The sequence below is a fragment of the Mytilus edulis genome, chromosome 9 (assembly GCF_963676685.1).
Source record: "Mytilus edulis chromosome 9, xbMytEdul2.2, whole genome shotgun sequence".
NCBI lineage: Eukaryota > Metazoa > Mollusca > Bivalvia > Mytilida > Mytilidae > Mytilus > Mytilus edulis.
The window spans coordinates 20,750,750-20,773,117 of record NC_092352.1 but is presented as its reverse complement, the minus strand read 5'-3'; the positions used below and the strand labels follow the sequence as shown (position 1 = coordinate 20,773,117).

The following is a 22,368-nucleotide window of genomic DNA, read 5'->3' as shown; positions in this document are numbered from 1 at the left end:
TTTTCATGGTTTTGTAAATTCAACTAATGAACTTTCCATTCGAGGAAACTTCACAGTTATAGCCATAAAAGGAGACCCTAAGGGGAATAACATGGTTTATATTTAAAGTACAACCTAATTTGGGTAAAAAATTCACCTATTTTGCTGTTACTTGCAGCTGGCTCAACAAAAATGGTAAAATTTTACTTCTAGTTATAATCTTACGATCAAAATTATAAACAAGCTTCTGTCCAAGTTTGGTAGAAATCCAGGAGATCTTAAGATATCAATTAAAATTTTAAAGACTTTAACCTAAGAGTGAATGTAATGTTAACTGGCAGAAAAACTTAAGTAAATTACGGATAAATAGGATATTATGATCATAAACAAGCTTCTGTCCAAGTTTGGTAGAAATACAGTTAAAGTTATCAAAATTTCAAAAACTTTAACCACAATGTGAATATTTGTGGACGCATGTAGGATCGCTACCAGTATGTCTTGCTTTTGCAACAAAAGTTGCAAACTCGACATAAAAAGACAACATGTTAAATTTACCGATTCTACAATCTATATGCAATACTGAATAGGTAAATTTTATTTGGTCTAGTTTGTTTGAACGAATGTTACATGTAGGTGTAAGGTTTATTTACTGTGACCTTATTTGTATGGTCCATTTTGTCAATGTTAATATTTTGCTGTTTGATCCATTATATTTGATGTATTGAATGATTGTAAGGCATACATGTCTGTCTAGCATGGTTCATCTGACAGTGACCTGATTTTCATAGAACATTGAAACAAACAACCAAAAGACATCTAGGTCAACTATAGACCATGTCTCAAGCATCTAGGTCAACTATAGACAATGTCCCAAGCATCTAGGTTAACTATAGACAATTTCTCAAGCATCTAGGTCAACTATAGACAATGTCTCAAGCATCTAGGTCAACTATAGACAATGTCTCAAGCATCTAGGTCAACTATAGACAATGTCTCAAGCATCTAGGTCAACTATAGACAATGTCTCAAGCATCTAGGTCAACTATAGACAATGTCTCAAGCATCTAGGTCAACTATAGACATTGTCTCAAGCATCTAGGTCAACTATAGATCATGTCTCAAGCTCTAAACCATTCAGTCTATTTAAATTTGTATATATATTTACACTGATATAGGGAACCAAATCTTTTTGCATAATGTCAGCTGTGTTCGGACTAGTCAGCAAATTAGATATTAACAACTAACAAATTACTTGCAAAAAAGGAATTTACCATTAGAAATAAAATAGGTTTACATATAATGGCCAATAGTATTATAGAACTCAACAAATAGATAATAACTAAAATATATTTTTTATTTCCTCTTCTTTTTGTTGACAGCTTGTTTTACTCTTTTACGACTGTCTATTTTCTTCCTTATTTTTCTTCTTTTTAAAGACAGTTTACTGCTTTCCTCCATTTTACTAACCTGTCAAAATAGAAATTTAGAACTTTTTTTTTTAATTAAAGTTAAAACAATTTATTTTTTTTCAACAAATGTGTAAATAAAGTTTACAGGAAATTATACAACTAATTGTCTTTTCTTTCAGTACAATCAATACTTGTTAATGATTTTTAGGAAAGCCCTAATTCTTTATTGACAGATAACAAGTAATCTGTAACATGTATGAATGCTGTGAGCATTTTGATTTTGTTAGTCCCGTACAGATACAGAAATGGAAGGCCTATAGTATCACTTGCTCTTCCATGCATCTGTCAGTCACAAATAATTTCAAAACTCTAATTTTAAAATCCTCATTAAAACAATAAATATGGTATGAGTTCAGCGTTGAAACTTGGTGTGAATATTCCTAAAATCCTTTTTGCTGCCTTACTTTAAACTACCTGGAGTTTGCCACTACTTAATTGGTGTGTCATGTACCCAGAAGGAAACCCTACATTGAAAGATATGGTCAAAAACATAACTCAACTAAAACATCCCTGTGTGTTTGTATAAATATCGTTTCTAAGTAATAACCCTATTGGCATCATCCATTACTTGTTTACATGCTGCAGGGCTGCTGTGATGGTTCCCATTACTATCTAGTTACTTACCATATTACTGTGTTTCATTTTGTCTTCATCTTCATCAGACATTTCCATATTTTCATCGTCATCAACATTATTTGGATTTTTGTCAATAACAAATTGTCCGACTCTGTCTTCAGTTTCACTGCTTTAAAAAAAGACAAAGATAAAAATGTGATCAAGTACTGATTTATCTTGCAGGTCTTGAAAACCACACAGTGAAAAATAGCTTAGTTATACTGCAATCATAATGTTTTGATGTTATTATTTTGTCATACAAAAAGATAAAATTGAGAATGGAATTAGGGAATGTGTCAAAGAGACAACAACCCAACCAAAGAGCAGCAAGCGGAAACTGTTCATATTAATATCTTATCAGAACCAGGGTATTCTACATGCTTTTTGGCTAGAATTTTGATTTTAAACACTGTGTTTACAAAATATTAAACAAAGCATATTAAAAGAAACAATACCTTTATGTCAGATAATAAAAAATTTTCTTTTCATTCACACACATAATAATTTATGTGTGTGTCTTCTGTATTTAAAAAAACCCTCTAGCATATAAAGGATAAAATGCTTTATAAATATAATTGTGTATGAATACCTGTTTATATCAGTTATTCCTTTCATACACTGCCATGTATACTCCACAAACATGGCTTGTTGTTGTAGTATATAAATATAATTGTGTATGAATACCTGTTTATATCAGTTATTCCTTTCATACACTGCCATGTATACTCCACAAACATGGCTTGTTGTTGTAGTCTTGTCAATCTGTTGAAATGTCTCTCTGAAAATAAATTCAACACATAACAATTCCATATATGTTGAGCTTGGTATAGGGTGCTCATCTGTTTTACATTCATATACTTATGTATGTCAGACTTGGGGCCGTTTCATTAAAATGCACATTGCACCCAGGGAAAGCATTTTGAAAAAAAAGAGTGACAACCCATAGAAGCCATTTCAGAGTGCTGCGTACATTCAAACCCATACAACATATTTTATACCCATCCATTGTGGTAAATTTAAGTTGCTATTCCCTAGTTTTATGTATGCCTTTATAGAACAGCCTTTACTAGTGAAATATCATTTAGCTTCTGCAGGTGTTTTATTGCTTTTAAATACTTATAAAGATTTAGACAATTTTGGAACTTTTAATATGTTAAATTGGTGAACATAAAACTTTTGTCTGATTCATTAAACTAAAATAATCATAAAATTTGTATTCAAAAACAGTATAGCAATTTGCCATCCCATTATAAGCTTACATTACAATTACTAGAGCACCTGTCATTTACTTACCGGTGTAAGGTAATAAGGATTCTATTGTTGATTTCATATTAGGAAACTTCAGAAGATCTTCTGCTGTGTAAGATTTCAACACTACAGACAATATAAACTGTGCTTCATGACAGTTTTTACTGTTTGTATTCCACTGACCACAAAATCTCAAAACAGCATCTGAAAACAAAAAAAGTTTTATATACTTATCTTGATTTAAAAAAAAAATTGTGTTACTTTTTTTTTTTTTTTTAAATCAATAATACACACAATACTGGTATCTGTATCTTTATTTCAGCTTCAAGGCAAGTTTTATATAGACAATGAAAGAAATATATCGTTTCAAGAAATGCCATATATATTTTACCCAAACTTCATTAACTACTGAAAAGTACCAAAAAATTTATAAACAAACAAACAGTAACTGAATGGGCCTGGATATTAAGGTCCAACTGGACATTTTAAACCTAAAATAATCTCAAAAGATATGATAACAAATGCTTACCCAACTGGTCCTGTCTTAATTTTTGTAAAGTTGCTTGTAAGTCTTCTACTCCAGACTGGCTAGCTAATATTTCTGAAACATTAAATATATCATGTACATGGTACTTATGATTTGAAATCGTTCATATGTTTGACCTCTTGGGAAATGATAGATTGATTCTCATTCTATTGCCACCATCACAGTATATGTAATTGTTAAAATTGTTTAAATGTAGTGCTGTAACTTTGAAGCAAGGGGAAAAAGTATTTTAAAGATTATTTTGTCCTTCTATCAATCAAAAATGGACGTTGGTGAATAATTTCAATTCTTCAATAAATTGGTGTAAGATATTTTTTTTAAATTTATTATTGAAAATACATTTGTCCTCGTTGATTCGATCCATAGAAGTATTTTAAAATACAAATAACATTTTATTAATTTGAGACTGACTTTACTCGGTATGCATAGTGATATAGCATTTAAGTTTTAACTGATTTGTCATTAAGAGTTCCCATGAGAAGCGCATGCGCAGATAGAGGTTACTGCGTTAGCAGATTTTAAGAGGTTAACACGTGGAAAATTTTAGAAACTTATTATTGAAAGTTTTGATTCTATTCTTAGTAATTGGATTTATTATTATGTTCAATGGATGAACAGTGATATCAGCAACGTTTGCTGTTATAGGTCCTTGAACATTATAAGACTGACGACTGCGGTCGAGGTCGTTCTTGTGACCACAGTGTGACTGTCCAAATATCCGACCGTAATGGCGGATGAAAAGGAAGAACATTCCAAAATGGAAAGACATTCTTCGAATGACAGTAGATTTCTTCATTTTCATGAAGTTAATCAACAACACTGCAATATTGATAACGCTTCTAATAATGAACTTGTGTTTGAAGCTAGACTTGAAAATGTAGACAATTTGTGCGTAGGGGGCGGAGCTCCATTGTCACATGTGTCAATCAACCAAACACCGGATGTTGACAAACAACCGGATCTGTATCAGTTACTGCTACAAACTCAAATGATAACACAAGCATTGTTGAACAATGAAAGAACTGATTCTAACACGCCAGTTAAGAAAAACAAATGTGGCAAACGAGGTACAACATGTACTGTATCTGCCAGTGATGACGCAAGCCCATCAAGTTCTAAAAAACAAAGATATGAAACTGAAAGTGGCCACGGACATGGATCACGAGTACAATCTGAGTCTTTGACACAAAGTTACATGAAAGAACTTCAAGAACTTTGCCAATCACAAAACAACAAACAAAATCAAAGGGAAGCAAGCCCTTTATCTGATGTCTCAAGTGAAAGTGAATCAGAAAGCTCAAATAATTCTGACAATGAACTTGATCAACAAGAAATACATACTAACATTAACAGTAATAGTACTTCTAATAAAAACAATGACACTATGTCTGTCATTGAAGATATGAAGGGCTTCATGGTAACTGAAGAGAAAGCTGGTCCAAAGATAAATGATGAACTGGCATCTGTTGTCAATGATGGCTTGAGAAAAAAGGCCAAGCAAAACAAAGTTGATGAGCTAACCAAAAAGTATGCAAAGCCAGAAAATGTACACAGTTTGACAGTCCCAAAAATTAATTTGGGTGAGTGTATATAAAGTAAATATACTATTAAACATATGATACATGTACAAAAATGTACATGTTAAATTTTAAAATTAATTAAAATTCAATTCTTTGAAAATAAATATATATTTATATACATGTACATGTAAATGTATTTTTTAAAATTTAATTCAAATCAATATAAATTATTTGATTGAGGCCGACATAAAATACAGGAATTCATTTCCTTTTCAGGTATCTGGTCACAGATGTCAATATCTAATAGAATGAACGACGTCAAACTACAAAAAAATCAAAACCTATTGGGCAAAGCAGCGTGTCCTATGCTGTATTTAATGGACATGTTTCTTGGTAAATCTCAAACCAATGATGGACTCACGACAGAAGAGGTACACTCTGCTACACAACTCTGTAAGGACGCGTACCAAATGACTCAAGTCACGTATGCAGACATTACTTTTAGACGAAGAGCTTTAATACAAGCAGAAATACAACCAAAATATAAAGCTTTATGCAAAGATGATGTTCCAGTAACTGATTTTCTCTTTGGAAATGACATCAAAGATAAAGTCAAAGAAATGGATGCTGAATATACAGTAGGGAAGAAACTGGGCAAAACCAATTTTAATGTTGGAAAGAAATCACATGATGACAAGAAAACTTTTAAGAAGCCATATGTACATGTACCAAAACGTCATTTTGACAAACCATCAAACAAGAAAGATTTTTTAGGGAAACCCACTTACAAAAAGAAAAAGTTCAAAAAGAAGTTCCAAGAGCAGGACAAGAAGTTTTAGAATTGCCAAAGCAAATTAGTTTGCCTGTGAGTACTTCAGTTCAGCAATTGAATACACAATTTACATTTTCAAACACACCAGACAATTTCATTGGTGGGAAAGTGAAAACATTCCTAGATAATTGGATGAGTCTTACTTCAGATAACTGGGTTTTAGATGTTGTAAAAGGGTATCAAATTGAGTTTGAGCAAATTCCATATCAAAACAAAGAACCAAATTTATTACAATTTGATAAAGATGAAACAAATATGGTACAGTTAGAAATAGATAAATTTTTACAGAAACAAATTATAAAACCAGTGACGTATATTAAAAATCAATATGTTTCAAATATTTTTACAAGACCAAAGAAGGATGGTACATGTAGAGTAATTTTAAATTTAAAAGTTCTCAACAATGATATTGAAAAACACCATTTTAAAATGGAAACATTAAAGTCAGCAATACAATGTGTGTCACAAAACTGCTGGTTTGCTTCTATTGATTTGAAAGACGCATATTATTCTATTTCTATTGACCACAAAGACCGAAAATATTTACGGTTCTATTGGAATGAACAGTTGTATGAATATACATGTTTGCCTAATGGGCTGACAACTGCGCCAAGGATATTTACAAAAGTTTTGAAAGTGCCATTTTCACATTTAAGAAAAATTGGACACAAAAATGTAGCTTACATTGATGATAGTCTTTTGATCAGTGATAGTTATTCGCAATGTGCAATTAATATTTCTGATACAGTCACCTTATTGGATAAATTAGGCTTTACTATTCATCCTGTCAAATCTGTATTTGAACCGACACAAACAATTACATTTTTAGGATTTGTTGTGAATTCAATAACAATGACAATTAAACTTACAACTGAAAAAGCACAAGCAATAAAACTTACATGCTGTAAATATGTTAAAAACAGACAAATGTCAATCAGGCAATTTGCACAGATTATAGGCAAATTGATTGCTGCCGAACCAGGAGTTGAACATGCACTTATATATATAAAATCTTTAGAAATAGAAAAAGACAAGTTTTTAAAACAAAACAATGGCGATTTTGACACTAAAATCATCATTTCAAATGAATCAGTAGATGTGTTAAATTGGTGGATTTCTCATGTTGAGTCTAGTTTTAAACCATTAGTACGAAAAGATCCTGAGATCATTTTAAAAACAGACAGTTCAAAAACTGGTTGGGGTGGTGTTGTCGACAATACACAACTTCAAACCAAGGGTTTTTGGTCTTATGAAGAGCAGAAATTACACATAAATTATTTAGAACTGAAAGCAGCGTTTTTAGCATTTAAATGTTTTTGTTCAACAAAATCTGATAAACATGTTCGAATATACATGGATAATATGGTAGCTGTGACCTATATAGACAAAATGGGAGGTAGAATTCAATCTCTTAATACCTTAACAATGGAAATATGGCAATGGTGTATACACAGAAACATTTGGTTAAGTGCTTGTCATTTACCGGGAAAAACAAATGTTGAAGCCGACAAATTGTCACGTTCTAATAATACAGATCTAGAATGGAAACTTAACACTAATGTTTTTATGTGTATTAATTCAATATATGGTCCGCATGATATTGATTTATTTGCTTCAAGGATAAATCATCAGTTATCGAGGTATATTTCATACTTACCTGATCCTAATGCTGAAGCAGTAGATGCTTTTTCTATAAGATGGACTAACTTTAACTCATTTGTTTTTCCTCCTTTTAGCATGGTAGGAAAAGTTATCCAAAAACTGATTTTGGAGGAAGCAGAAATAACCTTAATAGCACCTTTGTGGAGCACTCAACATTGGTTCCCTCAAATACTGCATCATATTGTTCAGGATTCTTACATAATACCCAGGGAAAAAGGACAACAGTTGTTGATACTGCCAACAGATCCTCAAAAGAAACATCCGTTGAAAAAACTGATTTTGGGTGTCTTCAGATTGTCGGGCAAATTGTTCAAAATACAGGACTATCAAAAAAGGCTGCAGAAATTGTCATCTCATCCTGGAGACAAAGTACACAAAAACAGTATTGGACATATCTCAAAAAATGGTGTACATTTTGTTGTCAACGAAAGATTGATATTTTTACGCGAACTGAGGTGGATGTAGTGGAATTTTTGACAGTTTTATACGAGTCCGGTGTAGGATATAGTTCTATTAACACAGCACGATCTGCATTATCGTCATATTTGACATTGGGAAAAACACTGCCGATTGGTCAGTGGCCTTTAGTTAAAAGGTTCCTCAGAGGAGTTTATAATAAACGACCAATGTTCCCTAGATATCAGCAAACATGGGATGTTAATGTTGTATTAGAATTTTTGATTACTTTATCGCCTGTAAAGCTTTTGTCACTGAGATGTTTAACTTTGAAATTAGTCATGTTATTAGCACTAGTTACTGGACAGAGAATACAGACGTTACATTGTGTAGATTTAGATTTTATGAAAATTACAAAAGACAATGTTGTAATTGAAATTAATGAGGTTTTGAAAACCTCAAAACCAGGAAAACATTTATCACCAATATGTTTGCCAGCATTTGTTGATGACACAAGACTGTGTATTGTAACAGTTTTAAACGCCTATATCGAAAGAACATCTGCAATACGTACATCTCAAAAACTTTTTGTTACATTTGTAAAACCATACCATCACCCAACAAAGTCAACAATTAGTAATTGGTTTAAATTGGTTTTAAAGCTTGCAGGTGTAAATACTTCTGTTTTTAAAACACACAGTACTAGGGGAGCTAGTACATCAGCAGCACTTAGAGCTGGGGTGTCAGTAAATTCTATTTTAAAATCAGCAGGATGGACAAATGAGTCTACTTTTAGGCAATTTTACAATAGACCAGTTACTGTTCAAGAGGTCAATGATAACTATAGTGTACGAGTACTTCGTGGAAAATAGTTTTGTTTTTGCTTATAATGTACCAATGTTCATGATGTATATAAGTTAATACAATATTATTTGAAAATGTCTTTATCATTACCAAAATCCATATTATGAAATGGCTTTGTTGCCTACAGATATATTGGTATTCCGTATGTCGTTGAAACAGTTATAGATATATATAACTAATTGTGAGCTGATTGCTATATTAATTTATAGTAATTTGGGAATCCAATACATTATTGTAATCCTACACAACAGGGATAAATTACACGTATTCAAGTAAATTGGCTCTCAAATCTCATGGGAACTCTTGCATAATATTGGTTTATAAAAATTGTAAAATTAAATGAGGCTTAGTTATAAGACGATATTTGATTAAAATTTTTATAAACCAATAGTTATGCTAAGAGTTAACATGCCCACCCTTTTTTCATCATTACCTACCCAGAAATTTATTCAATTATACATGAATATCTCTGAATAGTGACCTCTATCTGCGCATGCGCTTCTCATGTTAACTCTTAGCATAACTATTGGTTTATAAAAATTTTAATCAAATATCGTCTTATAACTAAGCCTCATTTAATTTTACAATTATTTGAAGTCATTTTGGATTATAGCTCTTCATCTTTTATATAAGCTTTGGATTTCAAATATTTTGGCCACGAGCATCACTGAAGAGACATATATTGTCGAAATGCGCATCTGGTGCAACAAAATTGGTACCGTTGATTTTATTATCTGACTTTTTGAATGTTCAATTATTTTGATCTCTTTATCAATGTTCACCCAAAGCACATTGATTACAAATCTTTATCCAGCATCATTTCTTCTGAAGTTAAAATGATCCCATTTGAAATTTCAGTGTTATATATAATTATTGCTTTCAGCCCAAATTATGTAGACTCTTTTTTTCTTTTCTTTTAAAAAATTCATAATGCTACACAATTAGATAATACCTAAAGCCGTCTGAATGTTTTATGCACACTGAAGATAAACTCATTGTAGATAAAAACCAGATGCTCCGCAGGGCGCAGCTTTATACGACCGCAGAGGTTGAACCCTGAACAGTTGGGGCAAGTATGGACTCAACATTCAAGCTGGATTCAGCTCTAAATTTGGATTGTGATTAAATAGTTGACACAGCATAGGTTTCTGACACAGAATGAACGTGGTCTAATGAACTTAAAAAAAAATGTTTGCCTTTGAGCAATTCACTATGCTGTTGAATATTAATCCTCTCAAAAAAATGTTTGAAGAAATTTTCTTTTTATTTATGAAATCTGAAATGAAAAAAATTGACCCTCCAATTTTTTTTTCACATCCCCCTTTCCCTTATTTCAAAACTGATCTCAATTCAAATTTCTAATGAAGTTTGCAACAATAACTACTCATTTAAATACATCATAAAATATTAAAATGTAAAAAAAGTGCTTGTTATCACTGAATGGTAAAGATTGTTTTAATCTATCAGTTGGTAGTAAAAGTGAATATACATTGTATATTGTATAAAACAATGATTTAAGTTGATTCAACTACTATTCTGGACAAAGAAAGATAACTCCAATTGAAATCCAATTGGAATTTCTTGCTATTGCACAATATTGTGCAATTAGATATTTCTTGCTATTGTGCAATACTGTACAATTGAAAATATTTGCTATTGCACAATACTGTGCAATTGAAGATTTCTTGCTATTGCACAATACTGTGCAATTGAAGATTTCTTGCTATTGCTGAATACTGTGCAATTGAAAATTTCTTGCTATTGCACAATACTTAATATAATAATTTTGGATCCTGATTTGGACCAACTTGAAAACTGGGCCCATAATCAAAAATCTAAGTACATGTTTAGATTCAGCATATCAAAGAGGCCCAAGAATTCAATTTTTGTTAAAATCAAACTTAGTTTAATTTTGGACCCTTTGGACGTTAATGTAAACCAATTTTAAAACGGGACCAAAAATTAAGAATCTACATACACAGTTAGATTTGGCTTAAAGAACCCCAATTATTCAATTTTTGATGAAATCAAACAAATTTTAATTTTGGACCCCGATTTGGACCAACTTGAAAACTGGGCCAATAATAAAAAATCTAAGTACATTTTTAGATTCAGCATATCAAAGAACCCCAAGGATTCAATTTTTGTTAAAATCAAACTAAGTTTAATTTTTGGACCCTTTGGACCTTAATGTAGACCAATTTGAAAACGGGACCAAAAATTAAGAATCTACATACACAGTTAGATTCGGCATATCAAAGAACCCCAATTATTCAATTTTTGATAAAATCAAACAAAGTTTAAATCTGGACCCTTTGGGCCCTTTATTCCTAAACTGTTGGGACAAAAACTCCCAAAATCAATACCAACCTTCCTTTTATGGTCATAAACCTTGTGTTTAAATTTCATAGATTTCTATTTACTTATACTAAAGTTATGGTGCGAAAACCAAGAAAAATGCTTATTTGGGTCCCTTTTTGGCCCCTAATTCCTAAACTGTTGGGACCTAAACTCCCAAAATCAATACCAACCTTCCTTTTGTGGTCATAAACATTGTGTTTAAATTTCATTGACTTCTATTTACTTAAACTAAAGTTATTGTGCGAAAACCAAGAATAATGCTTATTTGGGCCCTTTTTTGGCCCCTAATTCTTAAACTGTTGGAACCAAAACTCCCAAAATCAATCCTAACCTTTCTTTTGTGGTCATAAACCTTATGTCAAAATTTCATAGATTTCTATTAACTTAAACTAAAGTTATAGTGCGAAAACCAAGAAAATGCTTATTTGGGCCCTTTTTGGCCCCTAATTCCTAAAATGTTGGGTAAAACTCCCAAAATCAATCCCAACCTTCCTTTTGTGGTCATAAACCTTGTGTTAAAATTTCATAGATTTCTATTCACTTTTACTAAAGTTAGAGTGCGAAAACTAAAAGTATTTGGACGACGACGACGACGACGACGACGACGCAGACGACGACGCCAACGTGATAGCAATATACGACGAAAAAAATTTCAAATTTTGCGTCGTATAAAAACCAAGAATGTGTCCATAGTACACGGATGCCCCACTCGCAGTATCATTTTCCATGTTCAGTGGACCGTGAAATTGGGGTCAAAATTTTAATTTGGAATTTAAATTAGAAAGATCATATCATAGGGAACATGTGTACTTAGTTTCAAGTTTATTGCACTTCAACTACATCAAAAATTACCTTGACCAAAAACTTTAACCTGAACTTCACACTATCATTTTCTATGTACAGTAGACCGTGAAATTGGGGTCAAAACTTTAATTTGGCACTAAAATTAGAAAGATCATATCATGGGGAACATGTTTACTAAGTTTAAAGTTGATTGGACTTCAACTTCATCATAAACTACCTTGACCAAAATGTTTAACCTGAATCCGGACTAACGGACGAACGGACGTACAGACCAGAAAACATAATGCCCCTCTACTATCATAGGTCGAAAAATCTGTGGAAGTTGAAGCTTTCATCAAAGTCTTACATGGCTATTATTTTATTTGTTATTTTCTGACATTCTAATTAGACAAACCTTTTAAAATGGTCAGCACTCTAAAGGGTTGTTCTAACTTAATTGCCAATGCAATTGCTTTGTGGTATTTCTTCTGCTGAATCAAGTTTGACAATTCCTGTTCTCTGGAAAAAAGGGGGGAAATATCATATCTGACATTCACTTGAAAAAAGCAAGAGACAACACAATTTTTCAAGTTAAGACTTCATTTCTTAATCGAACATTTAAATTCATGATTCACCTATACCAACAAATCCACAAAAGTTAATACCCCATGAATAATAAGTTATCTACATTCTACAGTATTAACAATTCTCATTGTAAAACAATATCTATCATGCAGAATTTTCTTTATGTTCAATCTTGTATCAAATATATAAACCTAATTTAAGATGCTTTTAAAACATGTATATTTATATTACCTGATAATAAACTGTTCTTGTTCTTTCCTTGTGGTGTCTTCTACTTCCTGTGTTATATCCTGTAATAGTTCAAGATTTTAAACATACTTGCACAGTCTATATTAGCTACTATAAACAATACATGGGAGAAAAATTAAACAATATTTATCTTTGCAGAAGAAATAGGAAGCCATGTGTTTATCACTTTAAAAATAAAGGTATAGTTGGCAAATAGAATTTTCGATATGATCAAACCATGTGCAAAACAAGGTCAAACAGAAGGCAAGCATGTTTTACAAGGTTCTTCAAAAATGTCTATTTATTACCTAAAAGATATTTGAGCAATAAAATAAGCTTGTGAGAAGAAAAGAAGATTACCCATCATTGATATTCCTAAATAATAGTTCAACAAACAAAAAACTAATCACCACTGGAGGTATGACTGTATCTGGTCCTTAGTATTGCACTATTCTTGACTTACTTGCCATTCCAGAATGGTTGAGTCTGCACCACCAGTGATAACACGGTTTTCATCAGAACTGACAGCAAGCCCCCAAACTTTATCATCATGCTCATCAAATGTCTTTACACATTCATTTGTTTTTATTGTCCAGATTTTTAATAATCCATCTGAACCCACTAAAAAACCATTAAAATATAGACATTATATATGAGTGTACTTTTAAAATATTTTGTCATTTGCTAAGTTATATAATAAATATCTTCAGAAGTAAAGCAACTGATATTAGACATATATGAGTGTAAATCAAAAAATTTAGTCATTTTTGGGGCCCTTTATAGCTTGCTGTTCGGTGTGAGCCAAGGCTCTATGTTTAAGACCATACTTTGACCTACATAAAGGTTTACTTTTAAAAAAATTGTGACTTGGATGGAGAGTTGACTCATTGGCACCCATACCACATCTTCTTATATCTATACATGTCTATATGTGCAACACATGTTCCACAATGTAATGTAAGAAAACATGTATACAAACCATGATAATAACTGCATGCCTCTAGTTAAAAAGACCACTCTTAAAACAGAACTGTCATGTCCTTCAAAAGTCTGAAAAGACATATAAAAACAATTTTAATATAATTCGTAATTCTTTTTTACATTTGCATTCCTACCATATTTGTATACTCAACAGCTTAAGAAATAAAGTATGCACTATAATAGATATTGTCATTTATTTTCTCCTTAACAAAATAAACATATTATTGCGAACCCTATGATAGTTTTCCATAGATTCATCTGCAAGTTACCTGTCGATTTAAACTTTTGTAAGTTCTATTGTCCCATCTAACAAATACAACAGGTAAATTGTTCTCTGTATAGTTCATTCACCAGGACCTTTAAATTTCTTCTAGGAGAAATATATCACTCATTGATTAATTTACCTGACCAAAAAATTATCTGTTTTTTTATTGAAATACTTCTATAAACTCACATATATATTAATGATATATTGAATAAATACAATATTGCATACAGTATGCAATATTGTATTTATTCAATATATCATTAATATATTTTCAATCTGTTCAATATAAAATCTGATTTAATAATAAAAAGTTTATTTTAGACACATTTTTTAGTATTTTCCAATGAATTTGCATGTTTTTTTGTTGTTAATTTATAGACTATGTTTATGAAGACCTTAATTTAAAAATAATAATATTCAAATTTTTATTTATCAAACGCACAAAAATATTTATTGAATATTTGATCAGAAATCAACTTTTAATTTTTAACTCATTATATATCATAATCCTGGGCTTGCTCAGGTTAATAAGTGAACCTTTACTTTATGTCAAGGCCGCACGCCTTTTTTCACAGCTGAGTGATTTTTTGTCTGACCACTACTATATAAGCCCGTGCAGAGTAGTGACCAGCCTCTTTATTTTAAAAGGCCGCACGTGGTTAAGTCGACTCGATTTAGTACACGAAATAAAAGTTTTGCAACAGACTCTGTTGTAAAATAATTTATCCGAATCGGAAACATTGAAAATAAATTTCAAAACTTGGCAGAATCTGTCAGCTGTTTATATACAGAAGTTATGTCGCGCTGTACATCGCGTTTAAGCGACAGTGAAAGTGACAATGACGATGAAATATTAAAACTATTTGCGTCAGACGAAGAAGTTGATGCTTCGTTTTCTGGTTTTTCTCAAGTTGAGAACATTAATGACCCGGAGTTCGATAACCCGGAAGCACAAATATTAATTGCCGAGGACATCCGAATGGCAGTCACACAAAAACAAAAACAACAACAGACTGAAAAAGGTAAGAAGAGTACGAGCTCTACAAAAGGCAAGGCTTTAGCCAGTAAGCAAAAGACACCTAAAAGGCAGGTGACTGAGATGGACAATGAGTTGCCATCAGGGAGCGGAATAACAGTAAGTCCGGTCAAAAAACGTGGTAAAGGTACGAAGGCTACGAAACCTGGCACAGGCACAGTAAAGAAAACTGCTGCAAAGAATCAGGTTGACCAGTCAGAGTTGCTTAAAACTTTATTTAAAGGTTTGTCGGATACTCTAGTATCCACTTTGAGTCACAATAATGAAATGTCCAGTAAAAATATTGACAATAACATGGAATTTTCTGAGAATGAGTCTGATGAGCAGGTGATTGACACTCACTACAATATCTTTTCTGACGAAGAGAATGAACCTCAGGTTATAGCATCTGATGACGAATTTGACTATGAATTACCTAAAATATTTGAAGATGATGAAAAATATGATGAAGAGGTAAGCGCATCATTAGCAAAAGTTTTTGACAATATTTGTAAGAAGAAATCAGATGTGTCAGTAATGACGAGAGAAATGAAGATACCGGTAAATTGCAAAAGTCTTGTAGCACCCCCAGTTAATGCTGAGATATGGCAATTTCTTGAAAGAAAAGCTAAAACTGCAGATTTGAATCTACAAACTATACAAAAATCGCTGGGTTGTGGTATGGTACCATTGATAAGAGTGGCTGAAATTTTGAAATCCAAAACTCCAGATGTAAAACTTATGAGGGAAAATATTTCTAAAGCTTTGGCAATCTTGAGCAATACTCACTTTGAACTATCAATTAAAAGACGTATGTCTTTAAAGCCACACATAGACAAGAAATATCACCAACTTTGCAATCGCAATGAAGATGTAGGTTCTAACCTTTTTGGAGATGAAGTTGGCAAGCGATTGAAAGATATCAATGAGATTAATAAAATAAACAAGAACATTACTAGTAGCTATGGTAGAAATTCAAACTACAGAGGAAGTTTCAGGGGAAGAAGCCGTTTTTTAGGCAGAAGGGGCTATCAGCCAAGACAAAGTTATCAGAGCCCACGGGGTCAATTGAGAGGAAACAGACCCAACACCTTCAATCAGAAAAGAAGATTTTAAAGGTGAGAAATAAAAGTATAAATATTAAAAGAAAGTCGGGTAAACTGAAAAATTTTATTTCAAATTGGAAATATTTAACAAAAGACAATTGGATTATTTCTACAATTAAGGGATATAAGATAGAATTTGATGAAAAGCCAATTCAGGAAAAAATTCCTGTTCCTATAAAATTTAACAATAAGGAAAAGGCCCTTATTGACAAAGAAATAGTTGATATGCTTGAGAAAGGTGCTATCAAGGAATCTTTTGATGAATCAGAACAGTTTATTTCAAATATATTTCTAGTAAAAAAGAAAAATGGAAAATTTAGGCCAGTCATCAATTTGAAACCATTGAATCAATTTATAAGCTATCACCATTTTAAACAAGAAACGCTAGATTTGATTTTAAAAGGAATTTCTAAAAATAGCTTTTTTACATCTTTGGATTTGACAGATGCATATTTTTCCATTTCAATCTATGAATCGGACAGAAAATATCTAAAATTCATATGGAATGAAAAGTTATATGAATTTCAATGTCTACCTTTCGGTATTGCTTCTGCTCCAAGAGTATTTACAAAAATTCTGAAAGTAATTTTTTCACATATTCGGAGCATGGGTATTGATTCATATTTTTACATTGATGATTCCCTTTTGCAAGCAGAAAACTTTGATTTGGCAGTCCAAAATACAGAAAAGGTTAAAACCTTTATAGAGTCAGTTGGGTTTGACATCAATATTGAAAAATCAGTTTTTATTCCAACCAATAGAATTATATTTTTGGGATATATTATAGATTCAGTACTATTTAAGGTATTTTTACCAGAGGAGAAAGTACGGAAAATAATTGAACTGTCAAATAAAATGCTTAAAGCTCACAAAGTATCAATTAGAAGTCTAGCACAATTAACAGGACTTTATTCATCTGCACATTATGCAGTACAATATGCTCACTTGTTTCATAGATATTTAGATTTAGACAAAACACAAGCTTTACATGCATCAAATAACAATTTCAATTCATTTTTGAACATATCAGTAGAAGGCAAATCTGAAATAGTTTGGTGGTTAGAAAATGTTAAAACAGTTAATGGGAGACCTATTAGAAATGATTCCCCAAGTTATTATTTACATACAGATGCCTCCCTCAATGGTTGGGGAGCTGTTTTTCATGGAAAGCAAACTCAAGGTCATTGGAGTTTGGAGGAGCAGTGTCTACACATTAATATTCTAGAATTAAAAGCTATCTATTTTAGCATAATATCACTTTGCTGTCACGTAGAAAGAACACACATTTGTGTAAAATCTGATAGTTCCACTGCTGTAAACTACATAAATAATCAAGGAGGATCAGTTTTATCTTTATTAGAAATAACAAAACAAATATGGCATTGGTGTATAAAAAACAAAGTTTTACTATCTGCTGTTCATATTCCAGGGAAAGAAAATATTATACCAGATAATTTATCAAGAAATTTTAATGACACTTCAGAGTGGAAACTCAATGAATCAGTTTTTAATGAAGTAACCAAACATTTTTTCATCCCAGATACGGATTTGTTTGCCTCAAGGCTTAATAACCAATTGAATAATTTTGTAAGCTGGTTTCCAGATCCTGATGCTTATGCAACTGATGCTTTTTCATTTTCATGGCATAAATTATATCCTTATATATTTCCTCCTTTCAGTCAAATCAGCAGAGTACTTCAAAAGATAGAAGACGATCAGGTAAGCAGGGCAATTTTAATCGTCCCTGTATGGACAACTCAGTTATGGTATCCAAAGTTATTGAAAGCATTAATAGATTTTCCTGTAAAATTGCCTCAGTTGTCAAACTTGCTAACTCTAGCACACAACAATCAAAGTCATACAATGAACACAAGAAAAATGTTTCTTATCGCCTGTCTTGTTTCAGGAAACATCTCCTTAATCAAGGTTTTTCAGACAAAACTACAAAAATCTTTCTTAAATCTTGGAGAAAGTCAACCAATGTTCAGTATGAATACTCTTGGAGAAGCTGGGTTTTGTGGTGTAATTCAAGACAAACTAGTCCCACTTCTCCATCTGTAAAGTTACTTTTAGATTATCTGTCCATTTTGTTTCAAAAAGGACGATCTTATAGCTGTATAAATAGTCACAAATCAGCAATATGTCAGACACTGACTTTATTGGGTAACTTATCTTTTGAAAATAACAGTTATATTCAAAGATTTTTGAAGGGTGTGTTTAATCTGAGACCCCCAAGACCAAGATATTTGTTTACTTGGGATGTTGGCAAAGTATTGAGCTATTTAGAATCTCTGTACCCGTTACAAGATTTAGATTTAAAAATGTTAACTCTCAAATGTGTTGCTTTAATTGCTCTAGCATCTGCTCAAAGATCACAAACACTTGCAAGTCTTAATTTAAACTCTGTTCTCAGTACAGGCACATCATTTATATTTCGTGTCACAACTTTATTAAAGACGACACGACCTAAAAACATAGGACAAGATGTTATTATTCCTGTCTTTCAGAAAAAAGAAATTTGTCCTGTTGAAACTTTAAAACATTATATTCACCGAACTAAAGACTTAAGAAAAAGTAGTAAATTGTTTATTTCATTCAGAACTTTAAAAGCTGTAACAAGCTGTTCAATTGCCAGATGGTTAAAATTGGTACTGTCTAATGCAGGCATAAATGTGTTGAAATTTAAAGCTCATTCATACAGATCTGCATCCTCTTCTGCAGCTAAAAGAGCAGGTATATCATTAAATGATATCCTGAAAACAGCAAATTGGGCATCAGCTCAGACCTTCAAAAAGTTTTACTGTAAGGATATTGAGGTAGACAATACAAATTCAAATTATGTTCATTCAGTGTTTAATCATACTTTTACAGCCTGATCATGTTGATGCTGACAATGACTTAGAGATACAGTTCCAGGGTTTTTCTACATCAGGAGATGTACTGTCTAAGGAACTAACAGATTGGAGATGGAGGAACCATTATTCCAGATGTTGATTCATAATAGTGAATAGTGAAAGGACATTTGTGATGATATCGCGTTGCGTGTATGGACATACATAAGATTTATTAACTAGTGATGGACATTATTATTGTTTTTCCAATTATATTGTGTGATGCATATTGATAGACAACAAGATTAAAAGAATTAATCATATATTTTTATTTTTTCTGTGTTGTTACAATAATTTTTAGATGAAAGATTTGCTCTATACTGGTTCTAACTAGACTATATTGGTATTTGATGAAATTTAAAAGTATGTGGAATAAAGACTTGAGAGCAAAGACTTGTCCGTCTTAAACAAAAAATTGTCAGAATGATCTGATTTTCAGATTAGTTTTGTGTTGGATATCTATATTTGGTGAATTTCTTTGTTTATATCTCTGTTCAAGTTTTTTACTGGTATTGTTCATGAGATTAGTTGGTTATTAATTTCCATTTATTTCTTATTCTGTTTTGGAAGTTGCATTTATTGGAGCTACAAAGAGTTCACTTATTAACCTGAGCAAGCCCAGGATTATGATATATAATGTTACCTTATCCAAGCATCATTTATGATGTGAAGGATAAGGTGCATTATATGAAGAAGCCAAAGGGCTTCGAGGGTTAATATGTACCCTCCCAAATTATATAATCAGTAATACGCCCGTCCCAAAAATAAATATTTAGACCAATAAATGCCAATAGCGGCTTTGGTTATTTAAAAAGAGGCTGGTCACTACTCTGCACGGGCTTATATAGTAGTGGTCAGACAAAAAATCACTCAGCTGTGAAAAAAGGCGTGCGGCCTTGACATAAAGTAAAGGTTCACTTATTAACCCTCGAAGCCCTTTGGCTTCTTCATATAATGCACCTTATCCTTCACATCATAAATGATGCTTGGATAAGGTAACATTATTAATATTGAACACATTAAAAACGAGTTTTTGGTATTGAATAAATACAACACCACATGCAGTTTTGTGAGTCCTTTCTTAGTATTGATATAAGTATTTTTTCATCATTGACAGTTCAATTTTTTGTTCGGGTATATTAATCAATGAGTGATATATTTCTCCTAGAAGAAATTTAAAGGTCCTGGTGAATAAACTATACAGAGAACAATACCTGTTGTATTTGTTAGATGGGACAATAGAACTGCCAAAAGTTTAAATCGACAGGTAACTTGCAGGTGAATCTATGGAAAACTATCATAGGGTTCGCTATAAGTGTCTTTGTGTGTGTCAGCATTATCTTTTTTTGTTGGTATTGATATCTATTGTACTGAGATAGTAGTTTGATTTCTGACTGAATGATTTTTAACGAATGTTAAACAAAACTATGATCATGCACATACCAATGGTTCTTTACAATTAAAAATCTTACAACAAAAAATTATCACAGGTTAAAATAAAATGTTCATGACATGCAAGTTTTTTGTCCAAAGATTTTTTGTGAAATGAGTCTATCCATCATTTGTTCTATCTTGACATAGGTATAGTCAGATTATTCAAGTACAAAAATGTACCTGACATCTTAAAAGTTCTCACCCAGATACAAATTTAGTCCGAAACTGTAGATTCACTTATTCATTGCAGATGAAAAAAAATGTATTTTTGCGGATATTCAATTTTAATGGTTTTAAAAATGTCTGCATACAAGCCTATAGAAAATTTGTACCTGTAGCCACGAAAACCACAATAATTGGTATTCTATGATTAATAATGATACACAGTAATTAATAACCCTGAATATCTTACCTTGACACAGGTAAAGTCAGATAATGACCAAATCTTGATGGTACCATCTGCTGATGAGGTAACAGCACACTGAAACATAGGTAAAGCATCTTATAATGGAATTTTACAGAAATGAATAATTCAAATTCCTTCTTGTCCATAGATCACCTTTGCACTATGCATATTTGACCTGAATATTTTAGTTAATTCTACGACATAATTGTCTTTATATTTCAAAAGATTTAAAGTCATATGAAACCTAAAATTGAAAAAAAATGATGCATATGATTTTTTTAACTAAATGGATAGTTTTCAGTTTTCATTATAAAACTTATGTACATATACTTTTTCCTAAAGAAAACTCATTATTTGTTCACATTCAGAAAAAGTTTACTTTATTTTAATTGCTTGCTTCCAGGAAGCAATTCGCCGACATATTTTTCCTATATGCAAGTGACCTTAGCGTGACTCGTCTCGTAAAAATCCGGTGATTGCAATACGCATGAATCTGTCAATAAAATAAACAATTATCTGATTGTATATGTTAAACACATGCTCAATATCCATGCTTTTTGTTGATTGTTTACTATAAGGTGACAATCCATAAACTTCTGCTTCAAAACACGGCAATTAATGAACTGCCATATTTGTTTAATCATAACAGACAGAGAAAAATAAAATTGTGCTCAGAAGACTAAGTTTATGATATATAAGTTTATTGGTTCAAGAATTGGATAAACATTATTTTTCACCAGCCACTCTTTTCATATGACTTTAAGTATTTAATTAAACTGATGTTAAAGTAAAAAAATAAAATCTGTGATGGAAAACATGTACTGTTTTCACATTTTCATTTTTTCTACAACAGCATAATTTTTTTTATCTTAAAATACTCAAATGATTAGAGGAAAACATGATATTTATAAATAAACAAGAGGCTCTCAAGAGCCTGAATCGCTCACCTTAATTCTTTTGGTTAAATCTCTCATCAATGATTATTTTGGCTTTTCAATTTATTTAAATGTTTTTTGGATTGTCCTATTTTCTTCAAAAGCCAAAAAAAATAATCATTTTCTCCTATGTTCTATTTTAGCCATAGGAGCTATGTTTCTTGACATACAAGGAAATAAAATATAAAATTTATACTAGATACTCTGAAACTCATTTAGCCTAAGTTTGGCTGAAATTGATAC

General features: G+C 31.7%; 4 protein-coding genes across 4 annotated transcripts in view; 2 read left to right on the top strand and 2 right to left on the bottom strand.

Annotated features, from left to right (window-relative positions):
• Window positions 1–22,368, bottom strand: part of LOC139489648 (leucine-rich melanocyte differentiation-associated protein-like) — a 511,226-nt gene that overhangs the window by 469,327 nt on the left and 19,531 nt on the right. The gene's annotated exons all lie outside the window — the stretch shown is intronic.
• Window positions 1,313–22,368, bottom strand: part of LOC139489652 (transducin beta-like protein 3) — a 47,985-nt gene continuing 26,929 nt past the window's right edge. The window contains exons 15-24 of the mRNA XM_071276287.1: window positions 21,197–21,265; window positions 14,072–14,139; window positions 13,553–13,712; window positions 13,093–13,151; window positions 12,692–12,795; window positions 3,841–3,912; window positions 3,357–3,515; window positions 2,748–2,841; window positions 2,073–2,193; window positions 1,313–1,446 (exon numbers count right to left, since the gene is read on the bottom strand). Coding sequence (XP_071132388.1) covers window positions 1,333–1,446; window positions 2,073–2,193; window positions 2,748–2,841; window positions 3,357–3,515; window positions 3,841–3,912; window positions 12,692–12,795; window positions 13,093–13,151; window positions 13,553–13,712; window positions 14,072–14,139; window positions 21,197–21,265 — 1,020 coding nt within the window. The 3' untranslated portion in view covers window positions 1,313–1,332. The remainder of the gene's footprint in view (window positions 1,447–2,072; window positions 2,194–2,747; window positions 2,842–3,356; window positions 3,516–3,840; window positions 3,913–12,691; window positions 12,796–13,092; window positions 13,152–13,552; window positions 13,713–14,071; window positions 14,140–21,196; window positions 21,266–22,368) is intronic.
• Window positions 4,473–8,085, top strand: LOC139489639 (uncharacterized). The gene is made up of 3 exons (XM_071276268.1): window positions 4,473–5,438; window positions 5,655–6,243; window positions 7,947–8,085. The coding sequence occupies exons 1-2, from the start codon at window positions 4,586–4,588 to the stop codon at window positions 6,215–6,217; spliced, it is 1,416 nt and encodes a 471-aa protein (XP_071132369.1). The 5' UTR covers window positions 4,473–4,585; the 3' UTR covers window positions 6,218–6,243; window positions 7,947–8,085.
• LOC139487788 (uncharacterized) lies at window positions 14,836–19,613 on the top strand. The gene is made up of 3 exons (XM_071272880.1): window positions 14,836–16,471; window positions 18,139–18,178; window positions 19,331–19,613. The coding sequence occupies exon 1, from the start codon at window positions 15,135–15,137 to the stop codon at window positions 16,467–16,469; it is 1,335 nt and encodes a 444-aa protein (XP_071128981.1). The 5' UTR covers window positions 14,836–15,134; the 3' UTR covers window positions 16,470–16,471; window positions 18,139–18,178; window positions 19,331–19,613.